We start from the raw sequence: 20076 nt of genomic DNA, 5'->3' as shown, positions 1-20076 counted from the left end.
TGCGGCAGCCATTTAAATTTAAATGAAGCAGCGATTATTTAAATCGTGGCTTCATTTCTCTCTGCCGATCTGTCTAATCTACATGGCTCCATCGACGGAGCCATGTAGTTTAGACACACCCTAAGGGTATGTCTACATTGCATTCCTCCTTCGAGAGGGGAATGCAAATGCAGACAAATGAAATTGCAAATGAAGCGCAAATTTGAATTTCCCACACTTCATTTGCATAATAGTGGCCGGCCGCTTTTCCAAAAATAGCATATTTCAAGAAAAAAAGGGGTTATTTCGAAAAGAAACCCATCCTTCTAAATAACCCTGAAGTTATTAGGGAGTAAGGGTTATTTCAAAGGATGGGTTTCTTTTCGAAATAACCCCGTTTTTTTCTCAAAATACGCTATTTTGGAAAAGCTGCCAGTCGCTATTATGCAAATGAAGTGTGGGAAATTCAAATCCGTGCTTCATTTGCAATTTCGTTTGTCTGCATTTGAATTCCTCTCTCGAAGGAGGAATGCAATGTAGACATACCCTAAAAGAAAAATAAGCAGATTCTGGTCTGGGAATTTTGGTAATGTTACTGGAAATGTATGATAAGGGACTTCACCTTGAACTAAGTCTCGTTTACGTTTTAGTACAAGGAATCTTTTTATCTTTATTTCTATTGTAACCATTTGTGACTTTAATGCCTCGTATCTGTACTTACTTAAACCCTGTTTCCTTGCAGTTAAATAAATTTGTTTTATTCTTTAATCAAAAAGCAATCCATAGTTGTGAACTGTGTGTGGAGCTCCATTTAGGATAGCAGATAGCTGTATATTTATTCCTTCAGGGTGCATCTATACTGCACCCTTAGCAAATTGCATAGCTTATTTTGAGATAATCTTGAAATAGCTTATTTTGAAATTTGGCGCTATCTACACAATGGCATGAAGTTTACAGGGACGTCGGAATAGCAAGCCCATTATATTTTGAAATAACGGGCACACTGTCAAGACGTGGAAAACGCTATTTTGGGATACCAGAAGTATCCTAAAATAGTACCCCTATCTAGATGTACCCTTTCAGGGGCAATGGACCTGATATATCTGGACTGACCAGGAGAGGGCAGGATAGTACAGAGTATATTCAAGTCACCCTGCAAGTGGTAATCAAAGCTAGTGGAAGCCAGAGTGTGACTGATATGTGGCTGGCAGATGACAGCTATACACAGATACTCAGCATGCTGGAAGGCTGTTTGTGGGCAACCCAAGTGGAAGATACAGCAGCAATGCATTATGAGGCACACAGGGTTGCAGGGTAAGGGTGACACAGCCCCATGCTCATCTGGATTACACCCTAGATTGTTATAAATTGTCAGGAATCATTTTAGAGGTGGTAGAAGTGATCCCCTTATACGGTTCACTCAGGGATCTTTCAAGATGCAGGTGACAATGTAACTGTATTATTTACTTTTCAAACAAGTTGAAAGAATGGCCCTTTTAAAATTGGGATAGAGAAGCTACTAGAAGGAAAAAAAGGCACTTTGGGTATATTCTAGCAATCTACTTTTCTTACCAATACTATGTGACACCACGAGAACTGTCATACCAGAACAAACCAATGATCTACCTAATCAGGTACTCTGTCTCTAGCAGTACCCAATGTCAGATGCTTGAGAGGAATGATGAGAATCCCCGATGCTGCACCTACTGATGAATACTGTAACATTATGTGGTGGACAGAAGGGCAGAAGAATGTGTTCCTGTACCCAAATGATCCGCCCACATTTATCTTTGGTAGTATAAACAGCTGATGGATAGTCTTATTCAAACAAAAATCTAGGATAAGATACGACAGAGCTCATCTTCAGCAAGCTTCCTTACTGCTCAAGCCAATTTATATTTTATGATTTGTACATTTTTCTTTAAATCTTAAAACAAGTTACTTACCTTTTCCTTTCTATCAGATGATTCCACTGTTGTCGAATAATCAAGTTTTTTATAAATATCAATTAAAGATTTTTCCTTTAAATACACAGCCGGAAGTTTTACTGTCACATTTATGCAGCCTGGACAAGCAGTAAGATTAACTATTGGTGGACCCAAATATGCTGTTTAAAGAAAAACAAAACAAAACCCCAAAACAGAATTACATTGAATATCAATTAGATAAATCATAAAAAGCAACTCAATTCTCCATCTCAGATGATTAAGAACACAAGAACAGCCGTACTGGGTCAGACCAAAGGTCCTTCTAGCCCAGTATCCTGTCTGCCGACAGTGGCCATCACCAGGTGCCCCTAGAGAGGGTGGACCGAAGACAATGATCAAGCGATTTGTCTCCTGCCAAGGACACCATTTTATCCGCTGGCTAATAGCCTTTTATGGACCTAACCTCCATGAAATTATCTAGCTTCTCTTTAAACTCTATTATAGTCCTAGCCTTCACAGCCTCCTCTGGCAAGGAGTTCCACAGGTTGACTACATGATTGACTAATTAGTTGCTCATCATACCGTTAAATTATCAAAGATTCAGGGGAAAACCATCCCTCCACTATTTTTAGAAGACGGAATAAAGTTAGAGAAAAACCTAAACCAAGCCAAAAACTACAAAGGGAGAAAAGGGATTTGGTAGGAGGTGAGAAGAGAAGGGAGTTGAGCCAAAACAGCAGCAGCCCTTGTTTCTCCAGCCCCTCAGAACTTAGTCCTTCTTTGTGAATTCTGTGCAGTGGTGAATGTAACTTAAGATTTCTTACAGGTACTGTCTTATTGCAACCCAGGTCCCTGCCAGCTCTTTAAATAGCTCCCTGCTGGCTTTTGCTGGAACTCAGCCAGCTCTTGCTGGTGCTGCGCACTAGGGCGCACCTGCTTACTTTCCTCTCTGATTTTGTGCAACTGGGACCCCTTTCTTTGTGTGGAAGGAGAGTACGGGAGGATGGGGAAGCAGAGAACATTGTTTTCTGTGGCAGCATCTTTTAGTTAAACATGTGAAAAAACATAAGAATGAATCCCTGAGAGTGCCCCTTCCACATGCAAATATCCCCTGGAACATCCACAAAAGGACAAGCTGTTGGCCAGGAACCACTGGCAGCAGAACTCCAAATGGGAGGTGCACTCTCGCAAGAGACTGGGAAGTGTAGGGCCTGAGGAATAGCAGCCTGAGCTTCTGTGTGAATGCTTTTTGTCTTCAAAAAAATGCCTGGAGATCCTCAGAAGGCCCATGAGTTTGAAGAGCCAATTCCCTGATTTTTAAAACTAGCAGACATTTTCTTCGCTGCACAATACAGCAGAATCTCCAAAGCCTGGAGATCAAAAGTTTTGCACTTCACTTTGATCATTCTGCAAATGCTGTGTTTTGATTTAATTAGTAACTGTCTGTGTAGTGTTTTGAAAAATCTAAAACATGCTGTTTGTAGGTGCTAATTATTTGTATTGATCATATTATAATCACATAGGTAAATTAATGTAACATTTTAAAGAGGTGGAGCACCTGATCTTGCTCTAGACAGGAACATGCACACATGATACCATCCAAATGTTACTTATCACCCCTTCTTGTGGTTTGCCTGTTTACTTTATATGGAATAACAACAAACCTCAACCTAAGTTATCACCTGAACTTGACTTTTCCCAGGGTTTTTCACTTCAAGAGTCATCTCTGCAGGGATACAGAGGCTCCAACTCTTGCTATTTTAAAGGTGAGTCAATCAGATAGTTTAGGGTAATGGATCTAAAGAAGCCCTGCATTTCTACTCAGGGTCATCTTGGTACCAGGAAAGGAAAAGAAAAGAAAGAGATAAGTTGCCCTTGAGCCTGACATTTCAGTAAACTGATAATTCTTTCTTACAACTTTACAAAACAGCAAACACAGAAGTAGCATGGGAAAAATACTAATGTACCCTCATCCCTACAAACATATTCATACATGAGGAAACAGCTGGAGAACACTGCAACAGAGAAATATTTTTATTTTTCTGATATGTATCTATAAAAAAGGCTTTTGGAATAATGTAGAATAATAAGGTGCAATTTGCCATATCTAATTTTTTTAAACAATTTCATTGTAAGGCATTTATGCTGATGGGTCAGCTTAGGGCTATGTCTACACAGCAACATTATTTCAAAATAACTAGTGTTATTTCAAAATAACTTAGGCCACATATACACAGCAAGCAGTTATTTTTAAATAATGTCAAGATACTGTCAAGCTGGAGGACTTCTTACTCTGACTCTTGTAACCCTCATTGTACAAGGAGTAAGGGAGGTTGGAGGAAGAGTGCTCTATTTCAAAATAAGTGCTGTGTAGACGCTCCCAATTTAGAAATAAGCTATTTCGAAATAAGCTACATAATTGATGTAGCTCAATTTGCGTAGCTTATTTCGAGTTAAGCCCTACTGTGTAGATGCACCCTAGGAGAAGTGTTTCATTGTTTTGAAGTTCAGGGTTCTCTGTTTCCCCAAATAAATGGATGCTGATGTTTGGACAGAAGAGGGCAGGAACAAGGGCACATGTATGTGGGAAGCTATACAAGTTGTAATAAGGGCTACACTATTTCCTGAAGGCCTGAAAATTTGAGAAGCAAAATAGCACAACCACTATATTTAAAATTAATGGAGTAACTTTCCATTAATGAAAAAGTTACCCTTGCTTGTTAGCATTACAATTACATTATGTCAGAGTGCTTGAACTGAGCCGATACTATTTCTGTAACTTTGAACCAAACATTAGGTACAGTAATAATGATCCTTATTTCAGAAGAGGAAAAAATGAAATTAATATGGAGATGTTATTAATAGGACTCTAGGGAGAAGCAGCCTCTAGCAGTATTAGACCATCATTGCTAATGAGAATCTGGTGTTTTTGAGAGACATAGCAAAAGAGGTGGAAGAGAAATCTAGGTGATGGCTAGAATGGAAGCAGATATTCCTCTACCCCTCATCTTTTGTTTGTGTCTGTTGAACAGTTAATGAATGAACTATAATCTAAAAATATAGATTATGCAATTTATAAACATTTTTTAAAATGCAACTCAATGCCAAAATGATCCTACTACCATTTTAAAAATCTGCAATAAATACACATAATAGAAACTTACTCTTATATGTGAAGGAAACCTATTTCAACATTTGCTTTTTCCTTCAAAACTGATGCTTGTTTCTATTCATAAGAACTATTCAAGCCATATATTTTGTACAGATATCTTTCTACTGGTTATAAAATATTACATATATGCTAGATGATATGTTAGTTAACTCACAACATCTTACATAAACTAGTGTATCACCAACTATATTACTTTGGAGTTACAGCACCATTAGTAAAACACTGGTTGGCTGTGTCTAGACTGGCCAGTTTTTCCGGAAAATCAGCCGCTTTTCCGGAAAAACTTGCCAGCTGTCTACACTGTCCGCTGGAATTTCCGCAAAAGCACTGACTTCCTACTGTAAGAAATCAGTGCTTTTTGCAGAAATACTATACTGCTCCCATTTGGGCAAAAGTCCCTTTTGCGCAAAACTTCTGCGCAAAAGGGCCAGGGTAGACAACTGAGATTTGTTTTCCGCAAAAAAGCCCAGATCGCCATTTTCGCAAAAGCACGTCTAGACTGACCACGGACGCTTTTCCGCAAAAAGTGCTTTTGCGGAAAAGTGTCTGTGCCAATCTAGATAATCTGTTCCGAAAATGCTTTTAACAGAAAACTTTTCCGTTAAAAGCATTTGCGGAAAATCATGCCAGTCTAGACGTAGCCGTTATGTATAGCTGAGAATAAATACAATAAAATGAACAAAGATAAAATAGATCAGTAAGAGAACTTACTGGCCCTATATGGACTGAAGTCAGGGCTAGATAAATTAAATACTCCATGTTCTGTGAAGCTCTTCAGAAGTGCTATGTAGGAATTTTCATAGTCGTCATACTCCTTTGTCAGGTTACAGAATAGGCGTGTGGTGTTTGAACATTCTTCAGCATCTTTCCATTCCTTTTTTGAGCTAGTTTAAGTTAAAAGAAAGAAAAATTAAGTGTTGTTCAAAAAGATCATCTGATTTGTGACAGTATCTCTGGTTTGTAACATGAAAGCTCACAGATGCACTGAAGTGATCTCTGCTCTCAACTTAAACTGTGTCAAAAATGATTTAACGTCCCCCCCAAAGACTAGTAAAATTCAAATGGTTTATTTATCGTGTAGCTGCATGGGGAATGCTGGAGAGGCACCTTTTTGATAAAAAAAATTGAAACCCCCCCAAATAATCTTAAACCACAAATAAATCAGAATGACTAAGGGCTATAACAAAAATTATATACAAGAAGTGTCAGTCATAAGGTTTGCGTTGGAATTCCCACTAACCTCAGCAACATAAAATAAACTTTTATTTGCTTTTCTTCTCAAAAGGCTATGCCGATCCAGTCACTCGAGTAAGGTTAATCTCATTTATTGCTCCTTTCCTGGTCCATATACTTTCTGTACATATATACACACACTAACTTCTCAACAAAACCCTACTCAAAACCAAAATAAAAACACCACCACAACAAAATCCTGAAATTAACTTGATGTTTGCAGCCCCTCACATTGTTCTCCCTTTTCATATGTTATACTCTATTTCTCCTAAAAACTTTCTCTGTTTAAAATGTAAGCTCATTGGGGGCAATGACTCTATTATTATGTGTTTCATAATAGAGTTCCAATCTGAGATGGGTGCTTACATACTACTGTATTACAAATAATAAAGAGAATGGAGAAGAATCCTCTCTTTACTTAAAGGTGACCTGCAAGTATTATTTAAAAAATAGTTTTACCCTGAAAATTGTTTGCATATCTAGAGACAGCCTGAGACACAATAGCATTTGGCATATAACATTGAGTACCCAGATGGGATCCAGTTCAGGTTCCTCCTCCCATGTCTAAGGCCCTACCAAATTCATGGCCATGAAAAATGCATTGTGGACCATGAAATCTGTTCTCCATCCATAAAATCTGGTCTTTTGTGTGCTTTTACCCTATACTATACAGATTTCATTGGGGGAAGACCAGCATTTCTCAAATTGGGGATCCCTGACCCAAAAGGGAGTTAGAAGGAATGTCATGATGTTATTTTTTGGGTCATGGGGAAATTGTGGTATTGGCACCCTTACTTCTGTGCTGCTTCTAGAGCTTAGTGGCCAGAGAGCAGCAACTGTTGTCCAAGTGCCCATTTCTGAAGGCAGCACCTGCCCAGGAGCAGCACAGAAGGATGGTAGTACCACGTCATCCTTACTTTTGTGCTGCTGCCTTCAGAGTTGAGCACCTGGAGAGTATCAGCTGCTGATTGAGGGCTCAGCTTTGCAGGCAGCAGCACAGAAATAAGGGTAGCAATATCATACCATCCTTCTGCTTTGCTGCTGGTAGAGTCTCTGCTTTCAGAGCTGGGCAACTGGATACCAGTGTCTACTGGCTCCTGGCTCCACTGCTCTCCATCTGCCCAGCTCTGCAGGCAGAACCACTGCCAGTAACAGTGCAGAAGTAAGGGTAGCAATACCAACCCTTCTGTACAGTAACCTTGCAAACCTACCACAATGCCTTTTTTACTCAGGACTCTTACAATTACAATACCATGACATTTCAGTTTTAAACAGTTGAAATAATGAAAGTTACAATTGTTAAAATCCTATGACTGTGAAATTCACCAAAATGATCTGTGAATTTGGTAGGGCCCTACTTATACCTTTGGGTATGTCTAGACTACATGCCTCTGTCGCCAGAGGCATGTAGATTAGGCTACCAGGCATAGGAAAATGAAGTGGCGATTTAAATAATTGCCGCTTCATTAAAATTTACATGGCTGCCGCGCTGAGCCGATCAGCTGTTTGTCGTCTCAGCGCGGTAGTCTGGACGCGCGGGTGTCGACATCAAAGGCATTTGTCGACCACCCAGGTATGCCTCCTGGGATGAGGTTTACCTGGGTGGTCGACAAATACCTTCGATGTCGACACCCATGTGTCCAGACTACCACGCTGAGCCAACAAACAGCTGATCAGCTCAGCGCGGCAGCCATGTAAATTTAAATGAAGCGGCGATTATTTAAATCCCCGCTTCATTTTCCTATGCCTGGTAGCCTAATCTACATACCTCTGGCGACAGAGGCATGTAGTCTAGACGTACCCTTTGTTTGGTGTTGTTATAAGACTGGTGTCCCAGATTATGTGAGGCACTCAGTATATATGTTATCACTAGTTTGCAAAATATTTGCTTTATAGCTCAGGGTGCTCTGCATACATGCAAATATATACATGCAAATACCAAATATAATATGGCCCAGTACCAGACAGCCAGTCCATCACGCTCCCAGAGGAATCTGGCCAAATCTCTCAGTTACGGTACAGTACTTTGCCCCAATGAAAGAAGAGCAACAGAAAGTAACAGAAATTATCAACATAAGTTGAAGTTGTCATTCTTTTGATAAATACAGGTTTCTTCAATGTATAGTTTTGCTCTAGGAATTAATGTGCTTGTTTAAAATTGTTCTAATAACTATTCATATCCTAAAACCTAATTCTTTCCCTTTTATCTAATGAATGGTAAATTTCAGAAAATCTATTTGGAAAACAAAACAATCAATAGAATATGTTGACTAGTAAGTAAGAAAAAGTACAAATTTATGTACAGTATGAAAGGAAACAAACCTTAAAGCTATGTACTGCACATGATAGTATGTTGGCACAGTTGTATTATTTCCTGCTTCCCATGATAAAATGTGCTGGAAGTTCTGAGAGTTCATTGTTAACTTCTGAGGGGAATTTATCAAAGATGTTTCTAAATTAAAAGAAAAAGTTGCTAAGATTAAGAAGCACTCAAAAAGGAAAGCAAATGGAACACAGTTATACATAGTGGCTACGTCTACACTGCAGGCTTCTTAAGCAAGAACAGCTGTTCTTGCGCAAAAACTTGAAGAGCATCTACACTGCACATGTGTTCTTGCACAAATAAATTTACAGTAAAGCGTGGGAACAGAGGGCTTATTCTCCCGAGGAATAAGCTCTTGTGCAAGAGCTCTTGAGCAAGAAGGCAGTATGGACGGGCAAAAGGGCTTTCTTGCGCAAGAAACCCCTATGGCTAAAATGGCCATCAGCACTTTCTTGGGCAAAAGAGTGTCCACACTTCCATGGACACTCTTGCGCAAAAGCACATGTGTTGTGCAAAAGCACATGGCAGTGTGGATGCGCTCTTGTGCAAGACCTTTTGCGCAAGTACTCTTGCGCAAAACCGTTCTTGTGCGAGAAGCCTGCAGTGTAGATGTTGAGTAGACATACTGGCTACAATCAGTTAAATATCAGTCAAAAAGATTTTTAAAAAAAGTACACGATTGAAGATGAAGTCATTCTAAGTTGCATATTCATTGCACTGGAGGCACAAATGCATGGGGACTGTCCTGCCAGATATAATCAATATAGCTTTCTTAGAGCATGACTACACTAGAGAGTAATTTTGAAGTAACTCCCCTTATTTTGAAATAACAAGCAGAGTGTCCACACTACCCAACCCACTATTTCAAAATGAGGGGCTAGTTATTTTTAAATAATAACTCCTGCTTTACTTGGGGAATAAGCTTATTTCAAAATAGTTATTTTGGGAGTTATTATTTCTAAATAATTTCCCAGTGTAGACATGCCCTTATTCTTGAATGGAAATGCACAGCGAAGTCAAAAATTATGCTGGATGCAAGTATACACATCTTTTGAGCTATTTCAGGGATTTTGCTTAAAATACCATAAAAATTCTTACCTGCCAAACTGTACAAAGTTGTGGTAAAAATGCTGAGGTACACTGGAAATGAAAACACGTGTACATATATTTATTCATTAGATAAATGGTACATGTGTATTCTACAGTATTTGTCACAGATAATAAATGTATCCTCCCAGTATTTTTGAGAACTAAAGCAAACAGAGATTAAACAATTTGATCAAGATCACACAGTAAAGCTATGGTGGTGCCAGGGTTGCCAACCCACAGAAATTTCATTTACGGACAAAATGGGAAAAATTTACGGACAGACACATTTTTTTACAGACATAATTTTTATACTATATTAAGATGACATAAATGGCCAAAAGTGAAAAGTAATCGTCATTCATACATCAATATGCTAATGCCAACTCAGCGGGATAATGTAGATAATAATATCACGTGGATCACGTGATTCACGTTACGTTACCTCAACCATTGAGCTAAATAAACAACTAAAATGTCCAATTTCCACTGCTCCACAGTAAAATGGCTGAAGCAGCACAGAAGAAATTTAATTGCTATAGAATAATTGCTGTTTTTTGAAATTTTTATTGCACTGCTACGAAATTTACTGACACCTACATTTTTTTACGGACATGTCCAATTTCGGCTAATTTTTTATGGACTGTCCGTAAATTTACTGACGGTTGGCAACCCTGGGTGGTGCCCAACAAAAACCTTTTCTCTTAAGTTCCAGTCTGTGACTTAACTACAAGACATTGTTCCTGTCATACCCCCTGTTTGCCCTATGAGTACACAACATACAGTCATGGTAGAATTGTGATGAAAAAGAGTAAAAATCAACAGTAGATTATCAGCTATTTTAGAAAAGTTTAGTCAAGTGGGATGAACAGTAAAACATTGTTTTATAAATAAATAATTCCTATAAATTTTATAATATAGAGAGTAACATATTAATTGTGATTTAAGATTTTTGGGGCTGGAACTATATCTTCAAATACACGTGTACAGCAGACAGTACATTTTTAGTGCTTCCACTACACAAATAAGATAATATTACAAGTGCCTTGATTATGATACTGATCCAGCTTCCAATGAAATAAATAGAAAGTTTTCAAGTGACTACAGTGGGAGTTGGATCAGGCTCTACTACCTCTGTAAGAAGATAACTTATATTCAACAATACTGTGTATCTTTAATTTTAAAACTAGTAACTAATAATACACTATAAAATGTATCAATTTTGTAAGAAGGTTTAGTCTCTGTCCTCAACAGTTAATTTTTTTTTTAAAAACTTTGGCAAGCAAAATGGATGAAATTCCTATTCCAGAGCATTCAGACCTCCCTTAACAACTGTTTCCTTATGTCTACAGAAACTTGGCAGTCCTTAACATTGCATCATATCTGTCAGCAATATAAGATTCTGAGAATGTCAATCTGTGTCTCATTATGAAATCTAAAATGTCTGCTGAGCTTGTGTGAAGTGATGAATGCAGCCACAAAAATAGTTGAGGACTCTTTCTTGCTCAGAGTAACACCAGGCTTAACTTGACTGGGTTTTGCAGTCTATTACCATCCAATTATTACATTCTAAGCTATTCTGAATTTACAAATTATACCTATGTGGTGTGCAGACACAGTAAATTACACTTGTGCCGTTACCTGTATTCTACAGCTAATTTGCATGCAGCAATTTCATTAGTTCTATGAGGGAGACTGCATCATTTGTGGATTATTTGACTCACCTGTCATACCTGTGCACCATCTGCCACCCACAGACGTAAATACAAATCTCCCCGCACAGTCCCACACACACCAATCAACACACTCACTCATAAAACAAGGATACATAATAATGCCAAACACACAGACCCCCCTCACTACAGCACGCACTCCTCATTCACCACATGCACAAATTCACACCCATATTCCCAAACAACACCTCCCCAGACACAACAACACAAGCAGAACACACACTGACATCAGATATCACTCAGAAGCTTAGAACATCTGTTGAGTTTGTGTGAAATAATCAAAACAGCTCCAAGCACAAAGAAGCTAAATCTCAATATAGATTAGAGGAGGAGAAATGAAAATGCAAAGGGATATGATCTGCAAGATAAATGGGGAATCTTCAGAGTGAATAAATTCACTGCTTATGCTATTGCTTTTTCTACAGAGTTAAATGCACTTTAGCACTTTCCGGTTAAAATTGAAGACGAGCCAGTTTTTTTTTAGTTGTGTATTTTAGTATATTAACCCTGCTAAATTCCAACTATTTAAAATCATACAGCAATAGCATACAAAATTTAGGACAGGAAATGAAAAATCCTCTATCCATCTGAAAGCACAGGGGGAATTTAGAGATACACGGTACAACAAGTTGTTCCAGAACTCTACTATTCTTATCAAAATGCCATGGAATCTTTAACGATCACTACAGGTTGAATCTCTCTAGTCCAGCACTCTGTCATCCGGAATGATTTCAGTTAGCCAGTATCCACTTATCATGGGTACGGCCAAGTTTCCCGTTGTACCATAAAGTTTGTTTACAGCCACCAGTCCTGGCTCTTAGAGTTCTGTGTTGTTATTTAGCTCTAATTTACCCGCAAGTCCACGACTTCACTTATCAGAAGTTTGAAGCTTTGAAGATCTATCTTCCAGCATTCAATTTAGTGGATCTTGAATAGACCTGCTAACTTAAATGCTGAGGGTGTCCCCAACAGTGCTGGTACTCCTCACTATTGCGAGGAGAAAGGGAACTCAATGGGAAGCTCAGCTTAAGGTGTGGCGACTCCAGCTACGTTTTTTACATAACTGGAATTGCATATGTTAGCCTGACTTTCCCCCTTAGTGTGGACCTGGCCTAAGAGCTCATTAAGCAGTGGAAATGTTGGTAATGCTCTAGACAATATTGTCTTTCGTTCAGCAAATTCTCTGGTTCGGCACCAGTCAGGTCCCTGGTGCTGAGAAGTTCAATCTCTAGAGGTCTGGCTCTTGCTTTTGTGTCTTTATTCAAAAAACACCACTTCTAACAGTATAGGTCTGATAATAGCATGATAGTGCATTAGTTCAGTAATTACTCAAAAGGAAGAGTGTTACTCAGTGAATGATCATTACTGCTATTTCTTTGCAGGGTATAAACAATTAAGCAACTTACCAAACTGACAAAAACACAGTGGTCCAATTAATACTGCCATAATGATTTAGAAGAACATCCTGATTGTGAAGTAATCATTTTAGTTCTGGGTCTGTAATTATACCAAGTAAAATCAACCTTAGTAAATTAAATTACTGGATGATTGACATAAAGGCACAACAAGTCTTCCACAGTAAGAACTGATATTACACCTTTAATGCCATGTGAGAAATAGAAAGAAATAGTATATTTAATGATGAGATACATAGTGTTATCGTAGCTTGTCATTATCAAATGAGTTTTTGGATTTAAAAGACACTTCTGCAATAAAGAAAAAATGCATTAAACTAGAAAAATGTTTGTAGTGTTTCAGATAAATATAGGCAAACTTTTTAAAAGTGTGTTTAGAGTTTATATTGCAATGATGTGACAGACTGACAATATCCTGCATAACATCAATGAACTTTATCAAATTAAATTTTATACCTTCAAGATCCACTCTATTAAAAATGCAATTATATCTGTGCAGATATATAAGTGGGATGGTGTGGCACACCAGTAAAAACCAGCCCCTGTACTGGCCCCCACACAGTTTTTTGCCACAGTGTTGCTTTGCTGCCCTTTTTGCCCCAGTCAAAAGGAGCGGTAATGTTAAAGCACTGCCATGGCATTGCTGTCTGACCCTACTGACAAGGTGATTGCAAAAGGGGCAGCTATTCTAGAGCCTGGTGATTTAAAAGGGCCCAGGGCTCCTGGCCACTGCAACAGTTGCCAACTGCAGCCCTGGATCTCCCGGACTCCAGCCATGAAGGATTTGCTGCTGGGGGGTCTGCTTCCAGTTCCACCTTGTTTGCCTGAGGCCCCATCCCTTCCAGGAGCCCAGAATTGCTCTCCCACCTTCCCAGGAGCATAGGTCCAGTTTAGGACACAGTGATAAATTCTGAACTCTACTTTCACCTCTGTGTCTGTGTTATTGTGGACCTGGATCTACATACCTTCTCTTGGAGACTGACCAATCTCTGGAAGCTTTCACAAATTTCAAAAGACTTTTTGGAACAATACCTTTAAACTAGATATCCAAGGAAGTACTGTAACTGGGGAATGCAAATGATCTACTTGCAATCCTCTGTTTTCTGATTATACCATGAGGCGAGAAGCCCAGTGACTACTAATTCCAAAAGTTGCCAGTAATGAGGTTCTGGAACTAGTCACTATACTGGGATTGAAGCCATGCTTACTAGGGATGTAATAGTGTGGTCAATTAACTGCCTAACCGATAAGCAAAAGCTTACAGGTTAATGCTATAGACCAGTGTTTCTGAAAGTGCTCCACAAAACCACTTTGGGAAACACATTAACTGGCCGTCCCAGTTTGTTTATTTATTGGCACCGCGGCTACGGAGTCTCTCAGCTCCCATTGGCTCCATTTCGTCCTTTGCAGTCAAGGGGAGCTGCAGGAAGCAGTGAGGGCTGGGCCACTGCCTCCCGCTGCTCTGTTTGGCTGCAAAGAGCGAAACAGAGCTAATGGGAGCTGCGAGGCTCCGTGGCCACGGCGCCAATAAATAAACAAACTGAGGAAGCAAGTTAATGTGTTTCCCAATGTGGTTTTGCGGAAGATTTTCAGAAACACTGCTCTAGACTACCCACATTTGACCCTTCCCACCACCCACTCTTTCTAGTGATGTAGATGGGTCAGCCTCACTTTTTAGTGAGATGAGACCTTAGGCTCCACTGGGAAAGAACTGGAGAGGGGAGGGGGGAGGGAATTACTGTTTGAGCGCCCTACTTCAGAATTCAAACTCAACTATGAATTTCTGGGGTTTCTAATAGCAGCAGTTTTTAACTTTAACAATCTTGAACGGCAATACATGTTGAAAACATTGATATGTGTCTACACTATTTCAGGCCAAACAGAAACAAACAGAAGCTGGATAGCTGGACCATAAGTTAAGTGAAAAGTACCATCCTCACCCTTTTAATTAACTGCTCTCACTTAAAGATGTCACAAAGGCACAGAGATTTGCCTGTTGCAGACCTCCTGAAAAGTTCCATTCCTGTAAACCCCTTCAGGCCCTAAGGATCAGTACTTGGATAGGATAGGGGCTCCAATTGTTCTAATGCCGTGGTCACCAACCCATCAATCGCGATCAACTGGTCGATCGCGAGGCCTCGACCAGTCGATCGCGAGGCGTTCGGGCAACCCCATCCCCCATTTTCCCCACCCCCGAGAAGCCCCACTGCCTACCTCTAGTGTACTGCCGGCTTCCCGCGGGTGGACGGAAGTCCTGTCTGAAGCCTGCGTCACTTCCAGGAGTTCCAGAAGTGCGCGGGCTGCTCCCCTCCCACAGCTCTGTTGCGTGCTGGGGGAAGGGGGCGTCAGCCCCAGAGGAGGAGTACGGAGGCTTCCATGCGCTGCCAGCGCCGGAGGGGTGAGTTGAGCGCAGGGGTTTCCCTACGTCGTGGGAGCGGGGGTCAGCCCCGGGGTTTGGCTGAGCTGAGCCGTGCCGTGGGAGGGGGGTTTGGCCCCAGGGCAGGCGCCCGCAGGGGTTGGCCGCACTGCGGGAGGGGAGGGCGGGGGTTGGCCGAGGGGGGGTTGGCTGGGCTGGGCCGCACTGTGGAAGGGGGGTTTGGCCCCGGGGCAGGCGCCCATGGAGGCTGGCCATGCTGCGTGAGGGGAGGGAGGTGGTTGGCCAGTGGGGGTTGGCTGGCCTGGGCCGGGCCGGGCCACGCCGTGGGAGGAGGGTGTGGCCCCGGGGCAGGTGCCCACGGGGGTTGCCCGCGTTGCGGGAGGAGAGGAGATGGGCTGGGCCACCCTGTGGAAGGGGGGTTTGGCTCCGCCACGGGAGGGGGGGTTGTTCCCGGGGCAGGCTCCTGCAGGGGTTTGGCCCCGCCGTGGGAGGGGGAGGTTGGCCCCGGGGCAGGCATATGGGGGGGTTCCCTGCCCCGTGGGGGGGGGGGAGAAGGGGGAGTCGGGCCCGGAGGAGGCATGTGCTGGCTTCCCTCGGGGGGGGGGGGGGTAGAATCCTGGGAGGAGGCAGATGCAGGGGACTCTCTGCTGCCACTGGCACCCTGTCCCCACTCCTCAGACCCTACTCCCTGTCCCGAGCCACAGAACTCTGTTTCCATTCCCGTCCGCATTCCCTGAACTCTGTCCCCACTGGCACCCTGTGCCCTGCTGCAGAACCCTGTCCTCTGCCCTCCCAGCACCCTGTTCCCTCTCCCCTGCCCCCAGCCGCAGAACTCTGACCCCACAAAATGTATAATTATAAACGCTTTATTGTAGATTTAAATAGCATGAATAAAAAACAGACCATTTATTTCATAATTATGTAGAAGCTATTTTATGTTTAGCTAGAAGCCATCTTGTATATCAGAAACCATTTCAGCTTTTCTCTCAAGCACGTAGACCAGAGTGAACTTTCTGTCACCCCGTGAGAAGAGGCCTACAGGATGGGCTATTGGTATGTGTTAATTGGGCTGGTTGGGACAGGAGATGTATGTACTCCCTCGTACCTGTCCGCCATCTTGTTGATAAGGCTTTGTTTTTCCAAATTTAATTGAGGATTTCTGTAATTGGATGCCCTGACGTCAGACTGTTTGGCTAAGGCTATAAAGATACTAGGATTGATTGTATTAGCAGCCTTACTGGGCCTGGCTCTGCTGTGACCACGTTTGGCTCATGCTGTGCTTTATTAATTAATAAAGCTGTTTGTTAGTTGCCTAAACACAGAGGAGCGTGTTTTTGCTTCGACTACTATAAACACGTGATTTTAATTTTATATATCGCATAATTTAAAAATATACTGTTTATCAGAGTGTGTAAGTAAGGGCTGGGGATAGCAAGTGATGGACAGGAGGAGAATAGAGAGGGCGGGGCTTCAAGGAAGGGGCGGGGCGGTAGATCTTTGCGGGTTCTGAGATTTAAAAAGTGATCTTCGGTGTAAAAAGGTTGGAGACCGCTGCTCTAATGTTTACAGGACTAGGGCTCTCTTGCATAAGGGGAAAGTTAGCTGGGTATTTGCCTAGCAAGAGGCTTGGAGGATCAGCAGAATCAAGGCAAAAATCTCTGTCCACACTCTGCTGCCTATCTCCCAAGAGAAGAATCTTGAACCCTTGTCATATTCCATTAGGTTAACTTGTGTTGCTCCATGAAAGCGGTTCCAGCAAGTAAATGTTCCCTTGCCTCTTGCTTCTGACTCCCTTGAAATTTAGGTTTGTAGTGTAGACACAACCTATGTTGGCATAAGGTATGTCACTCAGGGGCGTGAATAAGTGAATCATAGAATACTAGAATGCTAGGACTGGAAGGGACCTTGAGAGGTCATCGAGTCCAGTCCCCTGCCCTCATGGCATGAACCTCCAAGAGACATAACTTACACAACTTAAGTGCTGGTGTAGGTGGGAGAGCTTCTCTTGCTGGCAACTTCTGCCATTTGCAGACATGATTTTATTATGCTAAAGGGGGAATTCTCTCCTGTCCACACAGTGCATCTTCACCAGACATGCTACAGTTGAGTATAGATGCACTGCAGCAACACAGTACATGGAGACATCTAAGCCCTTCAGTCCCCTGATAACCTCGCTATCTGTGTGAGCCTTATGAGGCTTGGACCACCTCAGGCCCGTAAGAGGCTCATCATTCCCTCTACTCCCATGAGCCATAAGTTGCTTGACCACTCCTGCCCACACCAGTTCACTACTTGTAGTGACCCACAAACTCATCAGCCTCCTGGCAAACAGTCAAACATTAATCATATTTATTAAGGACCATGGGCAACTTCAGGTGGCCTCAGTGAGGGCCAGGTAGGGTTGCCAAATGGTTTAACAAAAAATATTGGCTCCCTCCCCCCAAAAAAACGGGGGAGGGGGGAACAAAGCAGCAAAACTTGTTGAGCACAAAAAAAAAAAAAAAAAAAAAACTGACCGGGACAGAAAAACAGTCACGGTCCCTTTAATTCCCGGGACCAGTGTAAAAAGGATGCCGGTACTTCAGGAAAAAGTTGTTGACCCTCCCCCCCCAAAAAACAACAACAACCCACCCAAATTTGCCCTTTTAAGAGCAGAACAGGCATTGCCCTTTTAAGGCAGCCATTTTGAAGTCTGCCCCAACCAGCCTGAGCTGTGTGTGTTCTGGTAGATGCCCGAGCCAGGAAAAACACTAGGACATTTCCCCTGTCCGGAATTTTCTTAATTTTTTTTACCAAATGGAAGGCCCAAAATACCGAGCTGTCTGGTTCAATACTGGACACCTGGCAACCCTAGGGCTGGGGCAAAATATGGCTTGCAGGCCAGATCCAGCCCACCAAGCCACTGGATACAGCCTGTGGATGCTGCAGGGAGCCCCAGGCAGGATCCCCACTTTCCCCGCCCCATCTGCATGACGCTCAGAAACATGGTTGCGGGCCAGTTTCACTTTAAAAAATCGAGCCTGGAGGGAAGGGGGAAAACTTTAGGAACTGCTTGCACCCCCAGCACAATCCAATTGGCTGACTTCTGGACATAAACTGGCCAATTGGAGCTGTATATTTGAATAACGGGCAGCCACGAAGCACAAGGGGCTCATAGTTATTCACAGAGCATATGGTTACAGCCTGTGTGGGGGCAGGGAGGCTGATTCAGGAATGGGCTGCTGGCTGGTAAGTCTTCTGGCCAGAACCTGCCTCTGGCACCCCAGTCCCTCCCTTCCCCAACCTTTAGCCCCGGACTCCTGACATCCTTTAAAACACCACCTCTGAGTCCCTGGCTGAACCCAGGCTGCATGAGGGCACTGTGGCTATGAAATACATAAAAGCCCCCGCTGGGAACTCTTGTATATTTCAAAGCAGGCACCAGCATGCAGTCTGGAGTCAGCAGTCTGGAGCCAGCGGGACTTCCCGTTGGCCCCAGGTTGCAGTTGGAGTTCTGCATTCCTTTGAAATGTAGCCATATGCTCTGTGAATAACTGAGGCCCTTGTGCTTCCTGGCTGCCTGTGATTGAAACACGTAGCTCCCACTGGCCAAGTGCCTATGACTATTGGAGCTGCGGATGGGAATTCCATCCACTACTCCACTAGTCAATTAACCGCAATTTAACATCCTTACCCTGGACCACTTTCCAAATTCTTGGAGTGGCTCCCCATCAAAAATGATTGCCCATCCCTGGCCTAAGGGCTGGGTTACTCAAGAAATGTAGCTCATCCATCCTGCTAAGTTGCTCAGGGGGGTATGTGAAAAACCCACCCTCAGTGAGGCCTGGAGGGCAGACAAGCTGCGGGGACATGGGGGTGGGCGGGAAGAGGGGGGGGTGGTAGCGCATGTTCGCAGGGGCTTCTCCTGCAAGAGACCCCAGGAGAGCCGCAGCGAGGAGCGCAGGTAAAGCGACCCGCTCGGCTCCTCTCTTCAGTCCCCCCCGCTCGACACAGCGCTGCCCCCGGAAGCGCTACGGACCCGTCTGCAGCAGAGCAGCGGCAAACCCCTGATCATCCCCCGCGCCCTTGGCAGGCTGGTGCCGAGGCCCGCGAGCCGGAGGAGCCGGGCCAGCCCCTTTCCCGCGGTTGTGGCAGCAGCAGCAGCCTCCTTTCCCAGCGCCGCCCCCGCCCCGCTCCGCAAACGCCGCCGCAGCCAGCGGCCCGGGGGAGGCCCGGGGGCGCCGCTGACGGCAACACTCGCCCCGGCGGGAGGGGAGCCCGCAGCCGCGCTGGGGCGGGGGGCGAAGCGAAGCAGCGCCGGGGAGTCCGCTCCCCCGCCCCGGTACCTGGCAGCGACGCGGCCCCGCTAGCGGCTCCCCGGGTCGGTGGCTTCTCCAGGCGACACGAAAGCGAAAGCGACGGGGCGGGGACTGCCTGGCGGGGCGGGGGCTCCGGGGCGCTGCGCAGCCAGGCAGCCAGGGGCGAGTCTCTCCGGGCTGCGCCGCCTTTGCCCCGCTGGCCGGGGCCCTACGAGCGAGAGCAGCGGCTGGGCTGTGAGCCGGGGGGAGCCCTGTGAATACTACAGCCCCCCTCACAACCTCCAGCAAGCCCAGCCCCCGGCAACCCACCACTACCCCAGCCGCCCTCTAGAGACCCTCTGACCAGCCCAGCAGCACCCCCAGCACACGCCATGACCCCACTGCAGCCCTACAGCCCCAGTACGAACTAACTCCAGCACCCCTGCAATCCCCAGACCACACACCATAACCTGCTCAATAATACCATCTGCACCGACACATACAGCCCCCCATGCACCTCTCATCCTCCAACCCTTGCCACACAGCCCCTGCA

At 43.7% G+C, this 20076-nt stretch overlaps 1 protein-coding gene across 1 annotated transcript in view; it reads right to left on the bottom strand.

Annotated features, from left to right (window-relative positions):
- The window catches only part of IFNAR2 (interferon alpha and beta receptor subunit 2), a 38168-nt gene extending 18402 nt beyond the window's left edge, over positions 1–19766 (bottom strand). The window contains exons 1-6 of the mRNA XM_075910968.1: positions 19572–19766; positions 12861–12951; positions 9734–9775; positions 8635–8764; positions 5791–5963; positions 1926–2086 (exon numbers count right to left, since the gene is read on the bottom strand). Of these exons, the coding sequence (XP_075767083.1) occupies positions 1926–2086; positions 5791–5963; positions 8635–8764; positions 9734–9775; positions 12861–12900 (546 nt within the window). The 5' untranslated portion in view covers positions 12901–12951; positions 19572–19766. The remainder of the gene's footprint in view (positions 1–1925; positions 2087–5790; positions 5964–8634; positions 8765–9733; positions 9776–12860; positions 12952–19571) is intronic.
- Positions 19767–20076: the final 310 nt, after the last annotated feature.

The sequence above is a fragment of the Pelodiscus sinensis genome, chromosome 1 (assembly GCF_049634645.1).
Source record: "Pelodiscus sinensis isolate JC-2024 chromosome 1, ASM4963464v1, whole genome shotgun sequence".
In the NCBI taxonomy this organism is placed as follows: Eukaryota; Metazoa; Chordata; order Testudines; family Trionychidae; genus Pelodiscus; species Pelodiscus sinensis.
Note: the sequence above shows the minus strand (reverse complement) of the source record. Positions and strands in the feature narration are given on the sequence as shown.